We start from the raw sequence: 26,749 nt of genomic DNA on the forward strand, positions 1-26,749 counted from the left end.
TAATTGGCATTACGGCGTGTGGCTTTATGTGTAATGGGTATTACGGAGTTTGCTAAAATGTGTAATGGGCATTACTGTGTATGGTCTAAAGTGTAATACCGCACCCCTTTTTGTGATGCCACGCCTCCTTTCCATGAGTCCACACCCCCTTTTGCCATGCGGCTATGCCGTGCAAAGGTCCTCCTGCTATTATGTCTAGATCTGGGACCACCCATTAAAATAATTCTAGATTCGCCTATGCTAATCTCTACCCCTGCTTCTAGTGCATAACCCTAACGCAGCCTAAACCTAACCCTCCTGCTCGCAGCGACACCCTAATAATTCTCAGAATGTGGACATGTTGGGCCAAATATAATAGGGTGTGACAATCAGGAAGTGAGGGATTTTTGGGAGAGTTTTTCCATTTTTTAAAGCGGCAATCATTTACACTGGAAAAATAAGGTTGATTTTGCCACGTATCTGATTCCCACTTTAAAAAAAAAATAGGAAAACTCTCCAAAAAGCACCCACTTTCTGATTCTCACACCTTACATAAAATGTGTCCCCCGGCTGTGGCATGACACATGGAGCCCAGTGCTTGTTACAAAATACGGGAGACCCCTTTTTCTTTTCCTGTATTTTTTGAACCAGGACTGGTCCAAGAGTCTGGGGCTGGTTTAGGAAATAAGGGGTACCCCTACGCTTTTTGTCCCCTGTATTTTTGGAACCAGGTGCGGCTCAATGAGCCTGGGGCTGATATTTTTTTTACTAAATACCGCACACTTTCATGTCTATAAAATCGCACATTATCATTACTAAAAATCACAATTTTTCATTACTAAAAATCGCTAAATAAATCGCATGCAAAGTCTGACTGAAAAAAATCACATCCTATTACATTTGCGAGTTTTTAAAGAAATGTGCGATTTTTACACATGTGATTTACAGTAGTGCGATTTTAAAACATAACTAAAAAAATCGCACCCTATTACCTCTCGCCCCATATTTTAAAAGGGTTTTGAAATAATCCAATCGGAATACAAAAAAATAAGCACTACCTTTTACAGAGGCGTATCACAAAGAAAGGATTGCAAAAGTATACGTTTCTTTGTTACATCCTTGGGTTGAACCATGTCCTTGTGTTAAATTAGGCACTTATCAGAACAAATGCACTTTTCAGACAGTACCCAGAAAAATGAAAAAAAAAAAAAAACCTCTCATAGCTAAGAATCCTTGCTTGGTTCTGCACTTAGGCTGTAACCTCAGCTAGAAGCCCAATATATAGCTGTAATAGTACTTCATTTCTGACATTAAATTGTTTCTTTGTTGATGTGCTGAAAATGAAAAATATGAAGCAGTAACCATTATAATGATGAATTTGAGTGTGGACATTTTCTATGTCCCTATATTGGAAGGTATTTGGGTGAAGCTGCATTTTACGTTTATATAAATAAAGTACAGCAGTCAGGAAAATCTCATAGACCCAAATAAGGTACAGCTGCGAGCCTGCAACATGTAATGTGAGGACAGCTCCACAATGCAGGTTCAGTAGAAATGTGAGGAAGTACTGCATTAAATTTCACAAGTACATGGTGGATTTGTAGAATGAATTCCCGGGATAAATAATTCTTTGTTGTAGTTCATGCATGTTTACTCTGCTGTAGTTTACCTCAAATTTATCTATCTAAAGTTGAAGAATTTACGATAAATTTACATGTTTTGTCAACATTGACCGGTTGAAGTGCGCTATTAGCAAAATAAAGAAAAGTAATAATGATTTGTGATCATAGGTGCCGATTTTATGTTTTTTTGCAGGATGGTGCTCAAGCCAAAAATATAGGGGAGTGGCTTCATGGGAAAGGGGCGTTGCCACAAAATAATACCAATTTATATTACGCAGCACAGTTGTCTCCAATATTTAAATTACAGCAGCAGAGTTCCCCGTTTTGCACATCACAGCAGCAGAGTCCCCCTTTTTACACATTACAGCAGACGAGTCCCCTTTTTACAAAATGATTTAGTATTAATACTCACATGGCTATACTCTACATCACAGACCAAATGCACAGTCCTACACCAGCACGGCTGTGAGACACTGTTGATAAAGTGAATATATATATATATATATATATATATATATATATATATATATATATATATATATATATATATACAGGTTGAGTATCCCGTATCCAAAATGTTCGGGACCAGGAGAATTTTGGATAACGGATTATTCCGTATTTCGGAATATTTTAATATTTCAATGATGTATTTTGAAGTATCTTGCATTTATGCTGTATAAACACATAATATACACACAAATATATTTTATTACCACATAAAATACACACAAACATATTTTAATTGTTCAAAAAACAAGGTTTCAAAACGTGAAACAAAATGTGTGTACTATCTCAGCACTGAATTTGAATGCCAAGCAATCATTGTCTTGCACATATATAGTGGCAGTTACATATCATGTCCCCAGTGATGCTGTTACATATGTCCCCAGTGAGTTTTTAGCAAAAAAAAATTTTTTTTTCACTTTCTGTAATGTCCGTATTTCGGAATAATTCGGATAACGGATATTCGGATACGGGATACTCGACCTGTATATATATATATATATATATATATATATATATAGTGATATATCTCACGCCACACTCTGCACTGTACTTCTACCCACAGTGGGGTAGATTTATTATAGCGGCGCTAAGAGACCCGCTATAACACTCCCTGCTTCGCCTTATTAGCGAGGCGAAGCAGAAGGGGACACTGACAAGATCTACTAAGATCTTGCCGCCAAAGCAGGGGAGCGCTAACTCCCCCCTCCGGCGATGTCCCCTCTAGCTGACAGCTCGTCAGTTAACTTGACGCGCTGTCTCCTTCCCTACGGCCGGCTGGACTGCGCAGCTCAGTGCCAGCAGCAGGGACAGCGCTGTCCCTGCTGTAGGTATAGGGCATCGCTGCCTGCAGCTGTTGAAGTCGATAGCTGCAGGCGGCGGAACGGCGATGCTGACCGTTCATAAATCAGGCAGGAGGCATATGAAATATCGTAGCTGCACTATGCCTCCTGCCCCACAGCACCGCACGTTTGACACCCGCTCGGCGGGTGTCATAGATCAGGGGTAGCGCTATCCCCTGCCATAACGCACGGGAATAGCGCATATTCCCCTGATCGCCAGTTCATAAATCTACCCCAGTGTGAGGTCAGCTCCCTCCTGATGTTCCGCCGCACTCTGGCCTGTACAGGCGGTACATCTACGCGGTTTGACGTCAGCATGCGCTCACTTATGTCCACCCACCGTGCTCCCTCCGGCCCTGCGCTTACTCTTGTCTGCAGTCTGACGTGCTGATGGGCCTAGTCGGTGCTTAACATTTACCGTGGGTGCTCAGGCCCGGGAGCACCCACAGAATATGTTTGTTATATTAGGGCTCTTTAAACTTTCATTGTTCACCAAATGAAAGCAAAATGTTGGCATTCATTTGCATATAATGCAATGACAATATACAGTAGGCATATCATTTAGTTATCACATAGTATTTCAATTTCAGGGTTAGTATAATGGAAATAAGGAAATGAAGCAGCCAAAACTAATTATCTCTCCATGATATGGTTAAATGAATATGTACAAAAGTAAAAGTGATTCTGTTACTGAAATTAGTGGGGGAAAAAGTTTAATTATGTATTTAGACTATGAGATATTACCTCAATATTCAGTTTTATATTAACTTTCTAAATACAAGTTCAAAGGTTCATTTAAAAAAGAGATACTGTAAGCCTGGAGGGCATGGCTTGACAGGGAAGCAAAGAAGTCACTCTGCCTCAAGGTGCACATACACGGTAGAATAATTGGATGTGTTACATGATGGGATGTGTCACATGATGGCATTTTGGAGCATGCCAGAGATCTGTGAAATGGTCCACAGTTCACTGTGCTTGTCTGCCGGACCATCACCGCCTCAGAGCTGCACATACAGCAGAGACCGTGACCATAGTTGCCAGATCATCCCTTTAATAAGCCCAACATATAAATTACACAGGTTCTTGACTAATTTTCAAACTTTTCAAATGTAAACACAGCTGGTATGGTTGGCAGGTGACAGAGTTCAAGAGTTTATACCAACGGTCATTACATTTGAAAAGTTTGAAAATTAGTCAAGAACCTGTGTAATTTATATGTTGGGCTTATTAAAGGGATGATCTGGCAACTATGACCGTGACCTCCCTCCACGGTGCCGACACTAGATAGATCTGCAGCTACATAAATAAAGATATGAGTGGCACACAAGACCCTAGTGATTACAGCTGCAGCTCCGGTGGCCATTTTTCCTCTTCACCTCCATTCCCCAGTACTGCAGCCTTTCTCACCCCACAACCAGATCCAGCAAACTTACTTCTGAAACCCCAAGTTTATTAAAATTATAGAGGCTATATTTTCTTTCTTTCTTTCTCTCTCTCTCTCTCTCCTTCTCTCTCTCTCTCAAACACACTTAACAATCACTTCCTGCAATATTGGTTTCCCGGACCAGTATTAACGGAGTATTAACGTTCTTCATTCACATTTTACACCTGCTTTACTTGATTTTACTCTCTACATCTCATCTCTTCTAACTGAAAATCTACTATGTGGGATGGAATAGATGACTCTGCTGGCCAGGTCACTGACTCTTATCTCCATTATTTAAACATATACTATCTAGAGACTTCTGACTCTGGCCTCATGCAGTGAGCAGGCCCCATAGAGCCCTTTATTTACAGTATTGCAAAACCCCCCAATATCCTTAAACGGCATATGGAGAAATACTTATCCCCTGCTGCTTCCACTAAGACGCTAGCACGTGTGAGCCCAATATGGCTTCAGGCACTGACACAACGCAGTCTTTCCCTGCCTCTAAGAAAGCTGTTGCAACCGCTAAAATTAATGACACTCCACAAGTACATTGTGCTGCTGAACCCCGTATAAGTTATGCCAACATGGTCGATACGATCAAGTCAACGGTGGGTCCTCTATTTTCACAAGGACTAGCGGACATACAGTAACAGCTCAAATGTAACAGCTGACACACAGAGTCAATGTAATGGAAAATAAGGTTGGTAGACTCTCACATGAAATGGCTTCAGCTCAGGCTGTACAGTACTCAGACTCGAAAAAGAAAACCACCAACTCTGGAATAAATCCATATGCAATAATATCAGAATTATGGGTCTTCCTGAGTTGGTAAAGAATCAAACCTTGCATCATTTTGCCATTACTGCAATGCCCTCCATTTTCGATACTTCAGAAGAATGCAAGGATCTATTCATCGAATGCATACATCAAGTAGGTGCAGCTACCAAACCTTCAGACAAGCATCCATAACTGGTAACTTTTTTGCCTTAATTGCCTAAATTAATTTTCCTTCTGGACTGCCTTCAGGAAACAACATCCCATCCTGTGGGGAAATTCTAAACTTCTACTCGCCGTCTCGCCCATATGTTCCCAATTAGTTCAGGATAAAAAATTTTGCCTCATTATATCCCGAAAGACTGACACCTTTATTGACTTTACTGACCCTGCTGATGTAGAAGCTTACTTAAAGGAGATGGATCAATCTGTGCTTCAATATCTAACTAACCCATGATTTGCTTTTCTTAGTCTCTGACTTATCTAAGTCTTAGTACCTGCTTTTACTGTACATGTTCTTTTCACAGGTTATTTACAGATTTCTATACTGTTGTATTTTAAAGTAGGCCTTTTAAAATCTTACAGTCAATTTTAATGCCAAATATTTGTACTGATTTAATTGTAGCTTTCCTGCTTGTCAGTATTATATACCTCAATTTTCTGCATTTGCTGTTATTTTACTGTTGACAACCACATATTTATATATGTTTATATTATTATGGTGGTGACACTCGCCACCCTATAATTTCACAACAGTGGTTTGCCTTATTATACCTGGGGCTCTCCTGTGGAGTCTTTCTGGCTCCAGTGTTTTCATGTTTGTTGTTATTATATTGTATTTGTATTGCTTTGCCCTTCCTGTAGTTTTTATATTGCTCTTAGAGCTCGTTTGGTGGCTGCCATTATGTGCAGATATGTTTCCCAAATTCTCCCTTTGCTAATTATTTCCATCCTCCTTTATCCCATGATTCCTCTATCTGGCATTTGATATCACAGCTGTTTTGTACATATTATATTCTGTTTTCACACCTTCCCCCTTTATATTTCAAAATTGGAATCCTTAATGTTGGTGGTATTAACTTTCCTGTAAAAGTTGCACAAACTTGCAGTACCTGATCAAAGCAACAGCTAGATTTGGTATTCATCCAAGAATCCCATCTCTCTCCTAAAGAATCAGCTAAAATGTCCATATTAGGCTGGGATGTCCTAGCCACAGCTTCCCACAACTCCAAATCGAGGGATGTGATCATCCTGGCTAAAGCAATCTCTATTGTTCTCTCCCTCTCCCATTATTACAGACCCAGAAGGTGGATATGTTATTATGACTATTTTGATAGCTGAGGTATCCTTTACATTATGTAATGTATACGCCCCTAATTCATACAACATCTACATAGCTAAACTCAGAAGTTATTAAACTCTAGCTCCCTATTCTCCCTTGTCAACATCTCTTTCTGGTCCCACCTCATTCTCTACCTAATTGACATGCCCCATGTTACATCTCCATTGCGGGATATCTTGGTTACTCCCGTAACCTCTGCCTGGGTTAATGACACCATACAACATCTCAAACCTAATGAATGCGCCAGGGCTTGACGGCTACACCTCGTAACTCTATAAAAATACTTTTACCCCAGATAACGGACACGTTGGTTTTAGCATATAATTCTATGAAGCCAAATAACTAATTTCCTCTCTACTTTGACTCTACTATCGTTAAACCCATCCCTAAAGTAAGCAGAGATCTCTCCTCTCCTATCTCTTACTACCCAATATCCCTACTATACATTGATTACAAAATTCAAAAAAAATTATAGCAGAGCACCTAAAAAACATGTATTACCTTCTTTCATTCATTCAGACCAAACAGGCTTTATTACAGACTGTCGCTCTGTAATCAATTTCTTTCAGTTATTCAACATGCTACTGATTATTCCCTTCTACTGCTATTTTAGCGCTTGATGCCGGCCGAGAAGGCTTTTCATGTGATACTTTGGCCTCATATTCTATACTCTCTCAATTTGTTTTTTCTTCTTTCTTTATTTCCCTTCCCATAGCAATGTATCATGGTCCCTCATGCCAGGTATACTGTAACATACATCTTTCTACACGTTTCACTATCGCCAGGGGTAGAAGACAAGATTGCCCACTCTCCCCACTTTTTTCGCCATAGAAATTGAACCCCTGGCGATAGCTATGTGTCATAACCCATCAATTACTGGTATAACTATTTGAGATTTAGAACTTAAAGTTTTTTGTTGTTGTTGCAGATGACATGCTGCTTTTTGTGGGCAACCCTACCGCTAGTGTAGCTGTGCTAATGAACATTCATTCGATGGTTGCCAACCATCAAATGATTTTTTCCCCTCATCTATACTGACTTTTATTTGCTTCAGAAATGGCCGAGAACGGGGCATTCACTGACATCATGTAACATCATGTGATGTCAGCTGCCCTCCCCATGCAGGCTTCACCACACCTACATATGTATGGGGACGCCCAGTGTTTTTCTGTGATATGGAGAAAGTCATCTCCAGTCCATTCTTCACTAAGGGCGAGATGTACTGTACTAAACCTTGAAAAGTGATAAAATTGAGAGCGATAAACAATCAACCAATCAGCTCCTACCTGTCATTTTTTAAACACAGCCTGTGACATAACAGTTAGAAGCTGATTGGCTGGTGGTTTATTACTCTCCATTTTATCCTTTTTAAAGCTTAGTACAACTGGCCCTCTATGGGAACGTAATCCTCTCACGCTGCCCTATGCCACACAATCTGATATTTTTGAAGCCATTTTAAAACACAAAATGGTTTTTACTGCGTGCTATTGTTACCTCAGCATAATGTGTCTCTGTCTGCTACACTTCCCCAACACCTCTTCTGTATTCCTCAACATGATTCGAAGATAATAGTTATTACCCAAGGTTTTTCTTATGCTATCAATTCCCCTTAGCTAATTGGATGTTACTTTTGGATGACCTATGATTTGATTTGTTGTGATACCCTCCATGCGGAGATCTTCTACCTTGCATGACAGTGGCGTAAGTTCATACCAGTTGCCAGGAGGCAAGATACATGTTGGTGCTCCCCCATGCATGATTTAAAGAAGCTAATTGTGTCCCTGTTTTCACTGGTATGGGGTCTGCGCATGCATAAATCATTCGATGGTTAGCGAATAATGAATGATTTATCTGCTGGGTGGCTGCATGTGAGGGGATGAGTTCTCATATGCATCCCCTCACAAGCTAGCAAGGGGATGTGAGTGGACATTCATATCTACAGTATGTATCTCATGTATACATATATGATAGATGAAAGATAGTGGTCAGCCCAGCACTATAAATAGGTTCAGCTTTTACAGTGCATATATATATATATATATATATATATTCTCCCGGAGGCGGCACTCGTATGAAATAACGACACCAGACTGGTGTCGTTATTTCATACGAGTGCCGCCTCCGGGAGAATATACATAGCAGAACCACAATCTGCTTCAGGAAGGCACCGTTGTCTACTGATCTCTTATTATACCGATACTGTTGCTACAGCCCATTGGAGTGCCTCCTCTAGGTACACTATATATATATATATATATATATATATATATATATATATATATATATATATGTACACTGCTCAAAAAAATTAAGGAAACACTAACATAACACATCCTAGATCCGAATGAATGAAATATTCTTATTAAATACTAGTTCTTTACATAATTGAAGGTGCCGACAACAAAATCACACAAAAATTATCAATGGAAATCAAATTTATTAACCCATGGAGGTCTGGATTGGAGTCACACTCAAAATTAAAGTGGAAAAAAAGACTACAAGCTGATCCAACTTTGATGTTATGTCCTTAAAACAGTCAAAATGAGGCTCAGTAGTGTGTGTGGCCTGCACGTGCCTGTATGACCTCCCTACAACGCCTGGGCATGCTCCTGATGAGGTGGCGGATGGTCCCCTGAGGGATCTCCTCCCAGACCTGGACTTAAGCATCTGCCAACTCCTGGACAGTCTGTGGTGCAATGTGGCGTTGGTGAATGTTCCAGATGTGCTCAATTGGATTCAGGTCTCGGGAACGGGCAGGCCAGTCCATAGCATCAATGCCTTCGTCTTGCAGGAACTGCTGACACACTCCAGCCACATGAGGTCTAGCATTGTCTTGCATTAGGAGGAACCCAGGGCCAACCGCACCAGCATATGGTCTCACAAGGGGTCTGAGGATCTCATCTCGAAGCGTGGCAAGTGCCGCGAGCTGTACGAGGGGATGCGGATTACTTTACATGTATTACGCGTCCCCTCACAGGACTCGCTGCGCTCGCCACGCTTCGGGCTCGGTAGCTTGCTGCACACTATATAAAATCAACTCCACGCCGGTATGAAAAGGTCAGAGGACATGTTCCGCCGCCCCACACAGGGCCCGCTGCGCTCGCCACGCTTCGGGATGGCATTGATACTGGGGGTGATGCAAAACAATGCCATACGTGCTTACAATTGTAAGCACCCATCACATGTAATACTATGCACAAATCAAATGTCATTGCATCACATCTCATATTAAGCACCCATGACATCTCATCACATGGGTGTTTGTACAATGACATATCGCATTGCATTTTGTGCCATGTGATAGGATGCGATATTTCATTGTATAAGCACTCCTGTGCACTTAATATGGGCATCACATTGCACAGCACTATACACGCTACGCGATTTCACTACAGAGCATAGCCCAGTACACTAAATGCGTACTGGGCGCCCTGCTAGGAAACAAGTACCAGCCTAATATATTTTCCAGGCTGTTATTTGAGGTAACATAATTACCATATATTTGGTAACATAATCAGATTACAGATGTGTCCTCCTATAACTAGCCTCAACTTTACTGAGTAATTTGATATGTGGCACTTGTATATCTACTGTATGTGTGACTGAGCTTGTACATGTACTGTAGCACAAAGGAACTTGGTTTAGAAAAAAGCTGCTGTTGCCGGCCACAGTGTAGAAATTCATATACAGATTCAGACCTGGGGGCAGATTAATTAAGCCTGGTGATGTGATAAAGTGCAAGGTGATAATGCACCCGCCAATCAGCTCCTATCTGTCATTTTTCAAACCCAGACTGTAACTTGACAGTTTGGATCTGATTGGCTGGTGCAGTCCCTGCCCCCAGTGGTGATAGCAGTAATGCTAACCATTACACTATTCATTCTGTCCATTACATTGTGACTATAAAGGATTTTTTGGTAAAAAAAAAAACATGTCTGGTGCTAGAACAGTCACTTGGGACCTGGTGCATTGAGAGGGGTCATTTGGCGTGGCTGCATCAATAATGCACGAGGACACATCTGTAAGTTTATTTTTTGATGAGGAGGTAGAAATAAACATGGAGTGACATGATATATACTGTACAGCTTATCTCAGTCAATGATTTCTCAGGTAGTGATGAACCATGTGCTAAGTAGGTTTACTGTATATTTTTTCCAATAATTTTTAACACATTTCTGGGGGGACCCAGAGGCTCAGTAAAAGCTATATTTCATAAATGTAATACATGATTAGCATTGTTTTTGTTCGGAATGTGACCATTTGTATTAAGCCATGTTGATGTGTTATAAATTGTTTAATTTTGTTGTTAAAAATTGTGTAACATTATTGTAGGAAATATGAGTAGTAGAAATTATAAAAAAATTTTGTCTCGTTACTTAAATTTCACTGACTTTTCATGTTAATTAAATAATTCAACAGCTATTTGTGGATAGCAGAAAGTCTTCTTGCCCTCCTAGTTTAGGAGGAAGCACTACTACCAAACAGCTTTAACCCCTTGAATGGTGGGTTTTGCTGGGGCAGGACAAACCTACCAGGGCAGGTTTGTCCTGCCCCAGCAAAACCCACTACAGAATGTAGGAAGGGCCCCCCCTCGCCTCCGCTCCAGCTTTTGTTTGCCGGAGCTCCCCTGCTGCTGCTGCCCCAGCTGGCAGTCAAAGTCAGCATTGACCACAGGTGGCAGGCTCGGAGATATTTGCAGTGGCTCACCTGAACTCCTGAGCACTCCCGAGTCATCTCAAGCTGTCCCAAACATCCCCGAGCCTGCCGCCTACGTCACTGCTGTAAATGACGAATTGTGGCTAGGGAAGCGGCAGGGGAGCTCCGGCATACGATTGCTGGAGCGGAGGTTATGGGTGTGTGTGTGTGTGTGTGTGTGGGTGACGGGGGAGCGGCCCTAGAGGCGGTGGTTTTGGGGTTATTTTAGGTGATTTAAACTAGTTTCAAAATAAGTTTTTATTAACACCAGCTCCTAGATTACTCAAGTGTCATAGTATCATGTATATTTGCGTCTTTAGCCCTCGAGCAAGAGGTGCACCAGTGACCTTTTGTCCTATGTCATATGATGCTCTGCTTTGCACACAATCCTTCTTCTCAATGTCACCTGCCTTGTCTAGCTTGCATGTCAATAAAGATCAAATAATTTTTGTTCAGGTTTTAGTTGCACATTTCACCATTCTTGAACATCCCAACTTTGATGTATTCTTGGCATTAATATTTATCACCTTCTTATGTACTTTATACACTTTGATCCTTTAACACTCAGAAGGGGCCGATTTCGGCCCCATTCTGATGTTTTTGGGGGACTGCGCATGCTCGTTTATGGGCATCAGGGGAAATTTGAGAAAGAAAGGGGAGTGGATAAGTGGAATAGCCTCCCATCAGAGGTGGTAGAGGAAAATACAGTAGAGCAATTTAAACAGGCTTGGGATAGGTATATTGATATCCTTACAAACGGAGTATGCATAGTAGTAGTAAGGATATAAATAATAATGATAATAGTAATATCTTATTTAGCGCACATTCTCCAATAGGACTCAAAGGGGTACATTTAGTAAGATGGGAGTTCTAATAAAGGTGCAACCACTAAGATTATATCTATTATCTTCTAAATAAATAGAAGTAGGGTTTGATTGGTTGCTATGGGCAACATCCCATCTTCAATAGAACTCCCATTTTAGTAAGTTTACTCCAAAGAGCTTAACAGGTCGGATGAACATAATACAGTACAAGATAAAGTAACAATGCACACAATAAAAAGGTCTGGCTTTGAAATGCAGTGGCCATGGAATAACCCCATTAGCACTTGTTGGTGCAGTTATGTCCTGATTTCAGTATTTAACACAATTAAAAGCTTTACTTAAAAAAGGCTGAAAAAGTGTCTACAGCGCTAGGGAAAGCTAGTGTGCAGTGTATATTCCAGCAGCCATAGTGATAGAGGAAAAGCATTACTTATCCCTGTTTGTCACTGTACTGCTTATACTTTCTATAGAGTTGGGACCCAACAGCAGTCTTTTTCCAGCTTCAACAAATCCTTAAAGTATCGCCCACCAGGTAAAAGTGCCATGCACATGTTCAGACTGGCTATAGTTCATGTGCCACCAATCAGGTGTGGTATACTACCCCGACAGTTGGTATCCCAACAGTCATTAGCCTGATGTCGGGATCCCGACTGCCAGGACTCAGACAGCAGGGGAGGGCAATGAAGCCTCTGGCGGGTTAGCCGCGCTCACCATGCTGCGGGCACAGTGACTCGCTAAGCTCTCCACCTATTTTATTCTCCCTCTATGGGGGTCGTAGACCCCCTCAAGGAAGAATAGCCGATGGCCGTCGGGATCCCGACTGTCTGAAAGCTATCCGGCACCCGTGTCAGTCCACAACTTTGATCAAACTTCTAAAAAAGTTGGAATTAATCTCTACAACCAATCAGCAAGGCTGCTCATAATCACTAATAAGAATCACTGTAGAGTTTTGAAACACAATATTTATTTTAACCATTGTTAGAAAGTTTGATTACATAAACATTGTTGTTTGGAGTTTTCACAAGGGCCCAGATAAATATAGGCTTGGTGTTGACATAAATGAAATCTGAACTGCAATAAAAAAAAAAAAAAGGCTGGAAAAAAAACAGTTTTAGAGCTGGATATAATCTAAAACTCCATCCATTTCTCATCATCCTCTGTGGAGATTTGTTCACAGCATGGTCTGAGACTCTTGCTGAGCAAAGATAATTTTAAAAAAAGTTTTCCGTGACCTTTGAGGAATCTGTTCGTGCAGAACATGCACAGCACAATTAATGGCTGTGTATAGGAGTTGAGCATTGAGCTCCTTTTAAAAACTAGAACGATGTTATATATTGGACACATTTACAGTTTAGGAAAATGATAGGATGGAATAAGTTCTAAGAGGAATGCTGTGGAACTGGGGAGAGATGACAATTTGAACGGTAATGCTCTTTTCTTCTGCTTTTATTTTATTCACTATAAAAAAAAGTGTAATACATTGTGGTATAAATGCTAATAAACCAGTGACTTCCTGGAGGACTGCTGTGCTTTTATCGCGCAGGAATTATGGAAAGACTCTAAAGATTCTGCTTCCTGCGCAGCCATTACTTATGCCGCATATTACCTCTTTTTACTCTTCAGCAGAATCCATAAATGTCCCCCAATATGTCTTTTTTTAAAGGTGTTATCTGCACACTGATCCAGGAACTTATACTTGGTATCTTGTTTTTAGCTCTATAGTTTCTTTACTAGCACAATCACCGAATATCATTTTATGTTTTTTTTTTTTTTTGTTTTTTTTTATGATGCACACCATACATAGAAAAATAATCTGTACAATTTGAGTCATGTTATTATATTGTATTTGGATTTCATAACCAAAGTTACCAGTTATTTTTTGGCTAAAAGAAAGGTGTTGGTGGTAGTGTTGGGGTTTTGTTGGTAGTGGTGGTGGTGGGGGTGTGTGCGTTTGTGTGTTTTGGGATTGAGGACTGAGGTTTTGCCTAGTTTTTTTCTCTGCCTGGAAAGACCATAGAGTATATTTACTAAAAAACAGGTTTTCCTATAATCAACATTTGTGACGATAAAATAACAATACATGCTATACAGGTTGAGTATCCCTTATTTAAAATACTCGCGACCAGAAGCAATTTGGATAATGGATTATTCCGTATTTTGAAATATTTTAATATTTGAATGATGTATCTTGAGGTATCTTGTACAATCCCAGACAATGAATTTGTATACCAGGCAATCATTTTCTTGCAGGCCCCACTCACCTTGCTCCATGCCACTGACCTGCTCCCAATTGCCTCCCTCCAGTGCCCGCACCCCAGGCAAATGCCTATAGCTGCCTAGTGGTGGCGCCGGCCCTGACCCTGGTCCTTACCAAGACGAACCCTACAAGCTACCCGGGTTACATTCCCAATGGACCCAGGTTAACCCTGCAATAACCCAGGTCAAAAGCTTGATGTAAACGTACCAGGTCTAACAGTATTAAATCCCCTATTCAGCAGCAAAATCTACCTGGAGATTAAATTTGCAAATGTTAACAAATGAAGTACATCATAATTTTTTTTATTCTATAACTGAAATACACCCTTGGATCATTATGATTTTGTAAAAATATTAGATAATTGAAAACATTAACAATATTATCTCTCTACTGAAGACATCTAACATTCTGTAGGTGATCGGGAAGTTTCCAGTTGTCCTAAGACATTACATTTTAGCCCTTACAGATATAAATGCTTATGGGTTAACTTCATAACATTTAAATGTTTCTCAAAAAGTGCAAATGTGCATGAATCCATAGCAACCAATCATCAATTAGCTTCTGTCTGTTGCAAGTTCATGACACACTGAAAGAATGTACATCCAATGCTCATTTTTGTATTAATGGGCAATTATTTATGTATTTTGTGCTTTTTATGTGCTTGGATCTGCAAACCGAAAACAATTGCCCACCTTATTTTATTGGATTTCTGGTGCTGCTCAATTTGCAACTGAAAAGAATACAGCCGGGAAAATATGAAAGAGCAAAGGTGGTAACCCTAAAGTACAGATGGGGCAGGCCTCTTCTTTGCTGGCGAATCGCCAGAACGTCACCGCTGGCGATCTGCCAGCTGCCCGGCTCACCATCTGACTGAGACGCGCGTGCGTCTCACGCGCGTCTTAATCTCCGTCGGTGGGGCGACGGGAACCCTGTCCGTCTCCTCTTCATGGAGACGAACAGGGTTAGAGGGGGGGGGGTTGCGGGCAGGGGGTGGGGACCCTGGGTGACCGCCGACAAGCGGTGACCCGGGGGAAGCGCTGGAAGCGGGAAGCGTGCCTTTCGTGCGCGCGTGTCCCCTTCTCGCTATACAGATGGCGGCTGGCAGGGAATGGCGGCTGGCGTCACCATCGCCATCCCCTGCAAAGATGAGCCATGCCCCATCTGTAGAAATACCACCTTTGTTCTTTCATATTTTCCCGGGTTTCCTTTAAAATCCTGCTCAGCAGAGCTTTATGTATGACTTAAAGAAAGCATGAAAATGTGGGGCCAGGGGTAGACTGGTTCACAGGGGTAGAGGAAACCCCCCAGTAGGCACCACCTCTTCCTCTAGGTAACAGGTTCCAGACTGTGCACTTGAATTAGATATAGATATTATACATATGCAGTGGCAACTTCAGAGAGAGGGCTGCAACACAGCCCAAAATACAAATAGAGGAGCTGCACCAACTGCCAGTGAGTCCATTTGGAATGGCAGATGGTGGGGCTCCCCTATTTGTATTTTGGACTATGATACAGCCTCTCCTCTAAAGCCGACACATTACATATGTTATTTTATACTGCACAGTGTATAGTGTATTTTGTAAAGTGCAACTCTGTTATTAATCTGCCACATAATCATGCATGCATTACAGTACTCACTATTAGTATATATTAAGTGGCCTAAACCATTCACTTTCTAATGGTTCGCCAAAGCTCTGCGGCTGGCCACACCCCTAAGCATTGGCCCCTACTACAGCATTCCCCCAGTGGGCCCTTCATGCCCAATTTCGACAGTGTGTGGGACATTAAAATTGTTAAACATGTTTTACATTAGTAGAAGTATGACTTGGAATGCAGTTTCCAGTCTGGAGAATGTAAGAGGCAACGAAACGAAAGAACGAAGCCTCATCTTCGTCACCTCCATAGACACAGTAAACAAAAAAATTTTCTAAGCTCCTTAAATCTCATACTTTATATTTCAGCAGCCACCTCACCCTATGAGAATAAGAAGAATTTCCCAGCCCCACAGATAAAACCATCTGAGCATGAATTGGCAAAGGAATAGGTGCCTAACGTCATATAACATTGCATGCACTAAGGGACATCAGTTTTGCACCTCTTCTGACCCTTATTCAAAGCAAATCTCCGGTGGCTGTTGCCATGGTTACGTGCATGTTTGAACCTTTGAGTAATGTTAGAAAATAACACTTACTGAATGCTAAAATAAAAGAATGGCTTAATCCAGACTCCGTAACAAAGGGATCTTGTAATAATTACTTATTTCCATTCAGTTGTTATTATTCTTTTCAATAAATATAATTTTTGTTCCATTGCACAGCATTGCTGCTTTATGGTCACATGTCAAATGGCGGTGAGTCTTTTATCCAGACCCTCATTACATAAGGTGACAGGTGAAAAAAAAATACACTCTTAATAATGCATTATCTACCTTGATGGGGATCTGATGTAATGCTCTCCAAGTCATATTTTATTTCAAAACAGTACAGCATGTAACCGTCTCCTCTGCCTAGAAATGGGTATTATAGCCAGGTTTTGGACAAGCAGCAGGGTAACTTCTAAGCTCTCTATAAGGGATCATTTGATTGTTAAAGCAAAGCTTACAGACAGTAACAGAATTTGATAAATAATGTATTTCGTTTTCTCTTGCAGGAGCTCTGGAGGGAGAGGCACAATCAGATCAGCTGTGGAAAGCTTACATAGCAAATCTAATAGGTTTGTAAATGGGATTTTTTTTCTTCTGTTCATTTGTTTTGGCTGTGAGGCTGCTATTAATCTGCTGCGGTCCTAATTTGTGATGCTCGCCTCAGTAGGAATAGTTATCACTCATCCCAATTCTCTACCTGCCTGAGCTCTTTACTGCAACTTCATTTTAAATTGTATCAGAAAGTTTTGAAGCCAGTGAGGCAACAGGCAGATAAATGGAAATACTTGCAAATGAATTGTGTTATCTTTATATTTGCAGTGTGTGTTTTTCCATTCTTCATTTTGCCCTTGTTTCTTTGAATAAACAAATATTTCCATATTTTCAAAGCAACCATTCTTCCATAAACTGGCCTGTTTAATAACAGCAGGCGATAGGGCTGGTTCTGTAATACAGCTTACTGCAGGATTTCCAAACCTCTGTAGCTGTAATTTATTACTAGCCAGGATTGGTAAGAGTTGACTTCCCATTTCCCTGGGCCAGTTCACAGGCAGGGCCGCCGAGAGGGGGGGGGGGACTGGTACTTTCTGGAGCGGTCTAGCGGGGGCCCTGTTCGTCAATCTCCTCCCTCCCAAGCAGCAGCACACCTGCAGCATGTGCTTTGCTGACAGCAGGCTCAGCATGAGCGTCTCACTAACACTCTCCCCTCGACCTTTTCACTAAAAATGTGGGGGTGTGGCCTAATTGCGGTAGGTGGCCACACCTCCCATGGTTAGGCCACCCCCCCATTTTACTAGGGCCCGGCATACCACTCGGCGGCCCTGTTCGCAGGTAATGCTCATCCATGATCCAGCTAATTGACTCATTCAGAACAGTGCCTGTGTAGTGAATATGAAAGCTTTGACAGTACATACTTACTGTAGGTGAACCTGGGGGCTAGGTTAGATTTACCTATATCAAAGGGCAGACATCTCTGTTAAGCGGTGAACACACCGTGCGATTCCTTTTCTATTCAATTTCAATCTCATCAGGATTGAATCGGATCGAATTGGGATCGAATCACATGGCATGGTGTACACAGTTGATTATGCTTATATAAGCAAAATCCAATAGATAAATAGACTACTTTGAACCGTGGATACACCCTATTAAATAATGTGTTAAAGAAATAGTACAGTATGTAAAACCCCGAAGTCTGTACTTACAAGGACCAGATTTGGGTAAAATCTTAGAGGCAGGTCTGTATGAGAGATTTCCCTCCTTTGACAAATTGATGTCATAGCCTAAGGATTGTACTCTATTTTATAGTAAGTGGCACCACTGGCACACAACACCGTACTGTATATTGGTAACAATTTGACTTTCCCTGAAAAGGGCTTCATACTGCAACTTTAACAATGTAATGATTTTCAGACATCTGCACAAGGGAAGCAGGCACACTTTAGCGATTTTTGTGGGCACATTGCTGCCTAATGCCGAAGGTTGCAGTTTTGCACAATTTTGCTAAACTGTAACTAGCTCTGCATAACACCCCAATATTTGAATCTAAAGCTGGCCATACAGCTACAGATTTATTGTCAGATCTGGCTGTTTGGAACAAAAACCTGGTAATGGTTGAGCGAAAATGCCAGTTGACCATGTGCTTTGAAATGCTGGAGAACTGTCAAAACCTATCATTCAGATTTTTCCAGGTTTTGGTTCCAACCAGCCAGATCTGACAATAAATCTGTAGATGTATGGCCAACTTAATGCTGTGTATACATGGCCCAACCCGGCGGCCGTCGATATCGATTCGATATCAACCAAAATCAAATTACAACCGATAGTTTGATTCACTGATATGCATCAAAAATAAGTTATATTTTCAATAGTTAGTAACCAGAAAGTTAAGAAAAATAAAATAAAAAATCCTGATCCAATTGTAACAGATATAGAAATATTGTAAACAAAAATGATTATGATATTGTTAAAGTTATTTTTGTAATTGCTAGTGAAAATTGTATATAATTGAACAATGTTTGTGTGTGTGTGTGTGTGTGTGTGTATGTTCCATGATAACTCTCGATGCTTTAACTAATTGTCTTCAAACTTTGCACACTATCTTATCATAGTTTGAAGATGGGTTTAATCGAATGAGCCCTTAGGGTGCTGTCATAAGGGTCCATGCTATTTCTGTTGTTTTCATGTATTGTGATATGTCGTTGGAAAGCTTATGACTTTCTGAATACAACACAATAAACAGACTTTCTTAAGTGGACCCTTAAAGGCCAATAAGGGTCCATTAAATGAAAAACTTTTGACAAACTGAAATTAATAAGTGACTCATCGGCAGAGTGGTTTGTGAATCGAACACTGTAGATATCATTGTGAAATCCATGTGATATCAATCCTCAGTCAGTTCTTTTTTTCTCTTGATTGTTTGCTTATTCATTGAGGGTTTTTCGAGATCTTTGGTAAGGGTAGGTGGATAGTTGGAGACTTGCTCTGGCTGCTGCAGCAGCTTCTACCCTGCTGTGGTAGGGATGGGGAGGTGAATAGTCGGAGACTTGCTCTGGCTGCTGCAGCAGCTTCTGCCCTGTTGTGGTTGGGAAGGGAAGGGCTTTAATACTAGTTCTGAATATTCTCTCATTGTATTAATGAAAATGTTTTGTGAATTTTTGGGCAAGGACAGTGATCTGCTAGTGCTTGTGACTACTGTACTCACTCAGGAGCCTTACTGATGAATAATATTGCTCCATTGTTGGTCCCCTGGCTGGACAGACAACAGCAGAGCAGGGGACAGGCACATGTGTGCAGTGAGCCATAACATCTTCTAGCATGTTGTGGCTAAAGGCCCCCATACATTAGACTGACTTGTCCTAAGGACAAGTCGGCCTGGACTTCCCCTGAGCTCCCCCCCCCCCCGGCAGGAGAGCTCAATAAGATTTGGCACTTGGGGTGGGATGTATTAAAATACATCGCTGCCCTTCGCCGCCACCCCCCCGCCGCGATGCTGCTGCATATGTACTAACATATGCGGCTGGCGGTGCGGTGAGGTCACCTCCCTGCCGCCACGCTTTCCCCTCACGCCGGGGACAGCTATGTATGCTGTCTCTGGAGCTTCCTCCTCCCCCCTGCAGCCGGAAGGATGTCCGTCTGCTTCACTAGGGGGAGGCAGCACTTACCTTCCGGGGTCCAGGAGGACCCTTCAGGAAGGTAAGCCAGAGGGGGGGTCGGCGAGGCGGTGGGTTTGCGTCGGCGGGCGGCGAAAAGAAGCCCATAGGCTTCTATAGGGTATCGCCACCCAAAGGTGGCGATACCCTTCAGTGCGGTATCATTTTTGATACATTGGAAAATGTGATAAAACCTGGGTTTTACCGCATTTTCCATTTGATACATCTCGCCCTTGATGTGCCATTTTTGTTACATGTGATAATTTGCATGTCATTTACTGTATCACGTGTAAGCCTGGGGAGCTGCAGGCGGTGATGGCAGATTTGGACTATCCTATTCAAATGTCTGGGCGGCCGCTGATTGGCCTAGAGCGCACTCTCAGTCAAATAGCAGCAGCCCAGTCTTTTGAATAAGATTTTTCAATTCTCCCACTGCACACCGCTCACCACCTGCCGCTCCCCACTAACCACCCGTTGAATCGGATGCAATAAATCATGGGTGCTTAGCACCTATGATGTGGCCCTGATGGCTTCACATTAGATTTATGTTATATGCAGCCTGTCCAACCTCCGACTCCAATCCGATGCACACGGAACCACGCATCGGATCATATCGGATGTCATACACTTGCAAATTGGGCCGATTTCACATGATTTCTCGTCCCGATCTGCCAGAATCAGGAGAAATCCATCCCAAATCGCATAGTGTATGGGGGGCTTAAGGGTAACTATTTTTATTTGTAATCTTTAGTTAAACATATTTATATAATTAGAGTACTGTTTATATTGTACATAAAGATTTGTGGGGTCTCTAGTAGTAGGGAGAAGCAACCATTCACCCACCGCATGTTAAGACCCATGACCCTGCTTCCTGGCACAGCAGACTTGGGAGGAGACGTTGCAGCCACAAGGCATGTGAAGCAGCTCAATTCTGTCCATTTTATTGAGTGTTTAGTCATTATTATACTGTTACTAGTTAAAAGCCCATCAGAATGACGGCTTTTGGAATGTACTTTCACTTTGAGCTGTGACAGTTTTTACTTTCACTTTGAGCTGTGACAGTTTTTAGCCCACAAACTCTCCACTCCACCCCCAGTCACTATCTGTTCCTACCTCCAATCTGTCTTTACAGCTCCCTCTCTCCATGTCCAGCAAGTTTTAAACAGATCAGTGTACCTACAAAAATTGCTTTCACTTTCTGTTATGACATCTTTTAGCACACAGTAATAATTTTGTCCATTAAGTGGCCTCTGGTGGTCACTGGCGGTACTTCACCTCATAGAGGTGAGGAGTAGTTAGCCTTTTATATATATATATATATATATATATAAAGATACAATTCTGCTATTATTGTCCTAGTTTGAGCCCCTGGCCCGATATCTGGAACCTCCCCTGTGTTTTAGCATGACCAAGGTGCACCTGCACAATTCATGGTGTGCATTGGGTCTAAATATACATTTGTTCTGCTCTTCATATTTGACCTCTAGTGTATACAGTACTGGAAGATACTGTACTGTTCACATGTGCAGGTTACATATTCACAATTGACTTTGTGCATTTAGTACAGAAATAAGAAGATGTGGCATAAATTATATAGAAAATGTAATCATGGCTTGGTAGTAAATTGTACATAATGTGTAATTAGAATTGATCTGTACATTTCTTTTTAAAGGAAATTGCAATGCTGTGCTGCTTAAGGTGTCAGTTTGTAGATGATTTTTTTTCTTTCATTTTACTGTTTAAATGACCATTTATAAAAAAGATTTGTGTAACTTTTCTCTAACTTTTTTCTTCTAATGCAAGATGGTCACTGAAATTTTATGTTTTCATTGATATATTAAAACTTGTTTTAATAAATAAGAGTGGACGACAACAGTTTTTTCTTTCATCCCTGGGCTATAGTACATGCGTTAATTACATTGCAGGCACGTAGTTGTCCACCCTTCCAGGAATGTTGTGGTGTCTATCATATACTGTAATAGGGAGACTTTCCTGTCTCCCAATTGGGCAGACATACAGTAGCTCCCACATTCTGTGTGTCCTCCCTGAACTTGCTGTCTGCTTATATGCAATTTGGAGGATGTGACTGTGCTATGAACCACAATGAGATTGTAAAACTGCCAAGGCAGAATTGTCCAGCTGCCACCGCTAGCTTTCCTGCCTCCTAAACTAGCCATGTGAGGGTCCATGTGTTGAGGTGACAATGACACCAAAAAACATGAAAAACTCATGTCAACCTTTTCATGTGTCTACATTTTGGTATCAACCTTTTGACTGTCTACATAGACATTATCTGTAAGCTATATTACATGCCTTCTGAAAAATGTTACATAACTAATCTGCAAGTACTGCTTACTTTCCATGTATTTACCTTGTATATGATCTGGAGAAAGAAAAAGACAGAGAGTAGGATGTACTGAGCTTTGATAAGTGATAAACCACCAACCAATCAGCTCATAACTGTCATTTCACTAACACAGCCTGTAGCATGCCAGCTAGGAGCTGGTTGGTTGGTGGTTTTTCTCCACTTTGGGGGATATTCAATCTCCGTCGAGCATCTCCCGTGGGGGAGATGCTCGACGGGCCCTATTCAATGCTGTCTTCTCCGACAGCATTGAACAGGGTTTTCTTCCAGAACGAGCCCGACATCTCTAGCTGTCGGGCTCGTTCTGCCGAGAACAGCCGTGAAGTGACGAGCTGCCGGCTGCAGCTCGTCACTTCCCGGCCGCAACTCGCGGCCACGCCCCCTTCTCGCCCCGCTGCAGGCGGGACATTGAATCCCGCCTGCGTGTTCTCGGTCGAGCTGACCGAGAACGGGACTAGGTCACGGCAGGCGAGCAAGCTCGCCTGCCGTGACCTACAGATTGAATATCCCCCTTTATCTCTTTTCAAGCTTAGTACATCTGGCCCAGAGAGAGAGAGAGAGTGTTTAGTTTTCAAGAACCTTTTACAATGGGCCTCACCCAGCTGAAGTTGCAATGCCACTTTTTTTAGTTATAATAATGTCAGGCAACAAGTAAACAGAGACAGCCACCAAATCCATCACAACATACTCAGCAACTGTGTACACCATCACAACCATAACATCACCTGAGTGTCTCCTTAGCCATGCAAATAACCGCAAATATACAGTACTGGTCCCATTTTTTATGTGTATGAGACTGCAGTAGCATGCCGAAACGGTATACAGTCGTATTGTCGACCCGACTTAGGTCGACAGTCATTATGTCAACACCATTGGGTCGACAGGCAACACGGTCGATGGGGTTCTGGGTCGATGGATGCAGGTCGAAAGGTGTCTAGGTCGACATGGTTTTTTTTCACTGTTTTTTGAGCCGACATGTGCCAACAGGCGGTATTTCATGCCCTACCATCCACTAGGGCTTGGTGGGAGAATAAAAAAGTGTGATGAGGCATCGTGCCTGAAGCATTGCGAGCGAAGCAAGCAATGAGAGGGGCTGCGGTTGACTTCCAACTGTGTCCATGTCGACTGCTTCGACATTCGGGTAAAAAAAACAGTGGAAAACCCATGTCGACCTCACGACCTGTCGACCTAACTCATGTCAACCTAATGCATTTGTCGACCTAAACCCATGTTGTCCTTGTCCCATGTCGACCTAGAACCCTGTTGATCTTGTTGCCTGTCGACCCAAGGTGTCGACCTAATGACTGATGATGTGATGATGTGAATGATCACAATACGATCTACACCCGCCGAAAGACACTTTAAAAATGGTCACAAGACTGCATTTTTGCAGACCCTCCCCTTACCTCCCTACAAATCTTCCTGTCCATCACTCTCCTACTGATTCCTCACTGTGAGTTGCATCACAAAGCTTCTGATGGGACTGCGTTAGGGAAAGTTCCGGCAAACAATTTAGTGGCCTCAGGTTAAATTATTTTAAATGAAGAACCTCTCTCCTTTGTTCACTTATAGCTGAATAATGGTAAACTTCCTATATGAGTAACAAGCCTTTAGGGTGATGCCCTGTGCTTCAGAGTTTTGCTAAAATGCCCGCAAGTTGTGCACAGTAGGTTGAGAGAAGTCTCCTGTTGCGCAATGCAGGGTAGGTGAGGAAGGGAGGAGGATGTCCTTACCTGACAGTCTGTGACTTTTGCCTAAGAGCAGTCTTTGGCTGGAATCAGGGAGTATAAACTAACAGGCTAAACACTGGCTGAGTGAGGGATTGTGTCCTGAGTTTTGGAGGCAGAAAGTATTCGGAATATGTGGGCCTCATGCTTTATAAGGTGGTCTCTGCGTAAAGAGTGAGGCACACTTGGGGTGAAATGTAATAGGATGAGAGATTCAGAAAGTGAGAGATTTGGTAAGAAATCTCCAGGTGTTTTTTAAAGCGGCAATCATTTACTCTGCACAGCCAGTTTGATTTTGAAGTGTAAATGATTACACTTCAAAATCAAACTGGCTGTGCAGAGTAAATGATTGCCGCTTTAAAAAACACCTGGAGATTTCTTACCAAATCTCTCACTTTCTGAATCTCTCATCCTATTACATTTCACCCTTGGTGTGTTGTCCATGCGGGGCTCACAGCGGAGGCCAGAGGGCACTGGACAGATAAAAGCAGTTCACAGCGTAGCAAGTGATGGGGCCTGAGGGTCACTGAGTAGATTGGACACAATGGTTCTAGTGGCTTTAGGGTAGACCGTCAATAGGGGAGAAGTTTTCAGCCCTAGGGTACCTGTGTGTCAGTATCTGTTGCCGGCACCTGCCTGTCGCTACAGGTCAGTGCTCCTCTGAAGGGGCTCAGTGATGTCACCAGCATGGCGGCATGCTTCATCTGCCTGCACTGCTGGGCGGGCCTCGCTTTGGGTCCTGTTTGATCAGTGCCGCCTGCCTGCTTAGCGTTGCCCCAGTTCTGATGGGTGGCTTGTAAGGCCACTTTTCCCCACGTGTCAGGTCGCTTTTCTCCGTGTGCTGCTGCCATCAGTCGCCGTCTTCTCCGCCCACCAGTGATCTTCGTCACTGCGCCATGACTCTCTTGTGCAGCGGCTCTTCCTCCGGGTCATGGTTTCTGGTGTGCTGCACACCAGGACCTTCCTTTGTGGCTGTTGTGGTTGGGATTTCACAGAGGACTTGTCTGTCCTTCTCTCCACCCACCTGGCACTCTGTCACTACACTCCTCTCTCCCACTTTCCTCTCCTGTTTGGCACTCACTGTCTACCAATCACAGGCAGATCCTGGCTTTCCCGCTTCCCCTGGGACTGCACATGATGCTGGATCCTAGTGTTCTGTGGGTGTGCAATCCATTAGGGGCTGGTTGCTCGGCAACCCAGGTGAGGGGTTAACCCCTGCAGCACACAGTGTGATAGTCTCCTAGGCAGCATAGGCTGCTATTACAGTCTTAAACATTGCAAGAAGGGGTACCACACTATTGCCCAAAGATCATGCATGCAGGATAAATCTAGTGAGATTGCCGGTCAAGGCCAGTGTTCTCACCGGAGAACACTGGCCTTGACAGATTGCTGAGCACACATCGCTGATACATCGCTTTGCAGCTCTGTGTGATGAGCGATCTGAGCGATCTACATTGCTCAAATCGCTCGGCAGTGTGTATATATTTGTTAAAAAAAAAAGCTTTAACCAATTTGTCGGGAGAACGCGCTGCTCGATCCGATGACAGATATATCTGCAGATCAATAGACCGTGCGTACCCAGATTTACTGTCAGCCAGCACATAGAGCTGCTTTCAGACTGCCCACCTAGTGATGAGCTGGGAAAGGAGCTACTCACAGGCCAGCTTGATGAGCTAAGTACAGTTGAATGGAGCAATTTGAGGAATTAGGATAAGAATAATGGGGTACTTATGTATTATCTGGACTCCCATGTTAAATGCACCCCATTTTTTCATACCCCTACTATCCAACATGGAGTTGATATTATATAGTGTGGCGAGCGCAGCGAGTCACCGTGCCCGAAGCATGGTGAGCGCAGCGAGCCCCGCGAGGGGACGCGGTCTCATAAGAAAAACGGGAGTCCAGATATTACATAAGTACCAATAATGGTCTAGAATTTGGTAACTACTGTCTCTCAAAAAACCTAATTGTAATTGCACCAAAATGTGAGGCAGTACTGGATACTGGAGTAACCACAGTTGTTTAGCAGACAGACAATGTACCCAAGAAATGGCAGAGGCCAGTACGACGCTAGCTTGTATGCTAAGTACCTAGAATCTTGTGTTCAGCTCTGGAGGCCATATCTCCAGAAAGATATATATTATTTAGTGATATTGTAGAGATGTGTTATTAAAATGTTGCAGGATATACTTAACAAAGCTTACAGGAGAGACTAAAGGTCTTCATAACTTGGAGCAGAAGCAGGTGAGGGAATGTGATAGAAATGTTCAAGTACATCAACAGTTTTAATAATGTACAGGAAGAATGTACTGTATTCTACAAATGAATCGAAGTTTTAGAACAAGAGGACGTGAACTAAAACTGCAAAGCAACAACAAATGAAAGTAAGAATCTCTTTTTATAGTAAACATAGTATACTGGTTGAATAGCCATCCAACAGAAGAATAAGCCAATACATGGGAGGAAAACTTAAAACTTAGTGTTTAGCTAGAAATAAGGTTATTCGTCATCTAAAGCTGTGCACACGAGGCATGATTCTGGCTAATGAGTCAAAATCGAATAGAAAGTTAGTCTGAATCGCACAGTGTTCAGCCAC

At 42.3% G+C, this 26,749-nt stretch overlaps 1 protein-coding gene across 1 annotated transcript in view; it reads left to right on the forward strand.

The window, feature by feature from the left end:
• ST8SIA2 (ST8 alpha-N-acetyl-neuraminide alpha-2,8-sialyltransferase 2) overlaps positions 1 to 26,749 on the forward strand; it is a 230,055-nt gene that overhangs the window by 86,969 nt on the left and 116,337 nt on the right. Inside the window, exon 2 of the mRNA XM_083184235.1 lies at positions 16,918 to 16,980. Coding sequence (XP_083040361.1) covers positions 16,918 to 16,980 — 63 coding nt within the window. The remainder of the gene's footprint in view (positions 1 to 16,917; positions 16,981 to 26,749) is intronic.

This window comes from Crinia signifera, chromosome 4, assembly GCF_055691185.1.
Source record: "Crinia signifera chromosome 4, ASM5569118v1, whole genome shotgun sequence".
Classification (NCBI taxonomy): domain Eukaryota; kingdom Metazoa; phylum Chordata; class Amphibia; order Anura; family Myobatrachidae; genus Crinia; species Crinia signifera.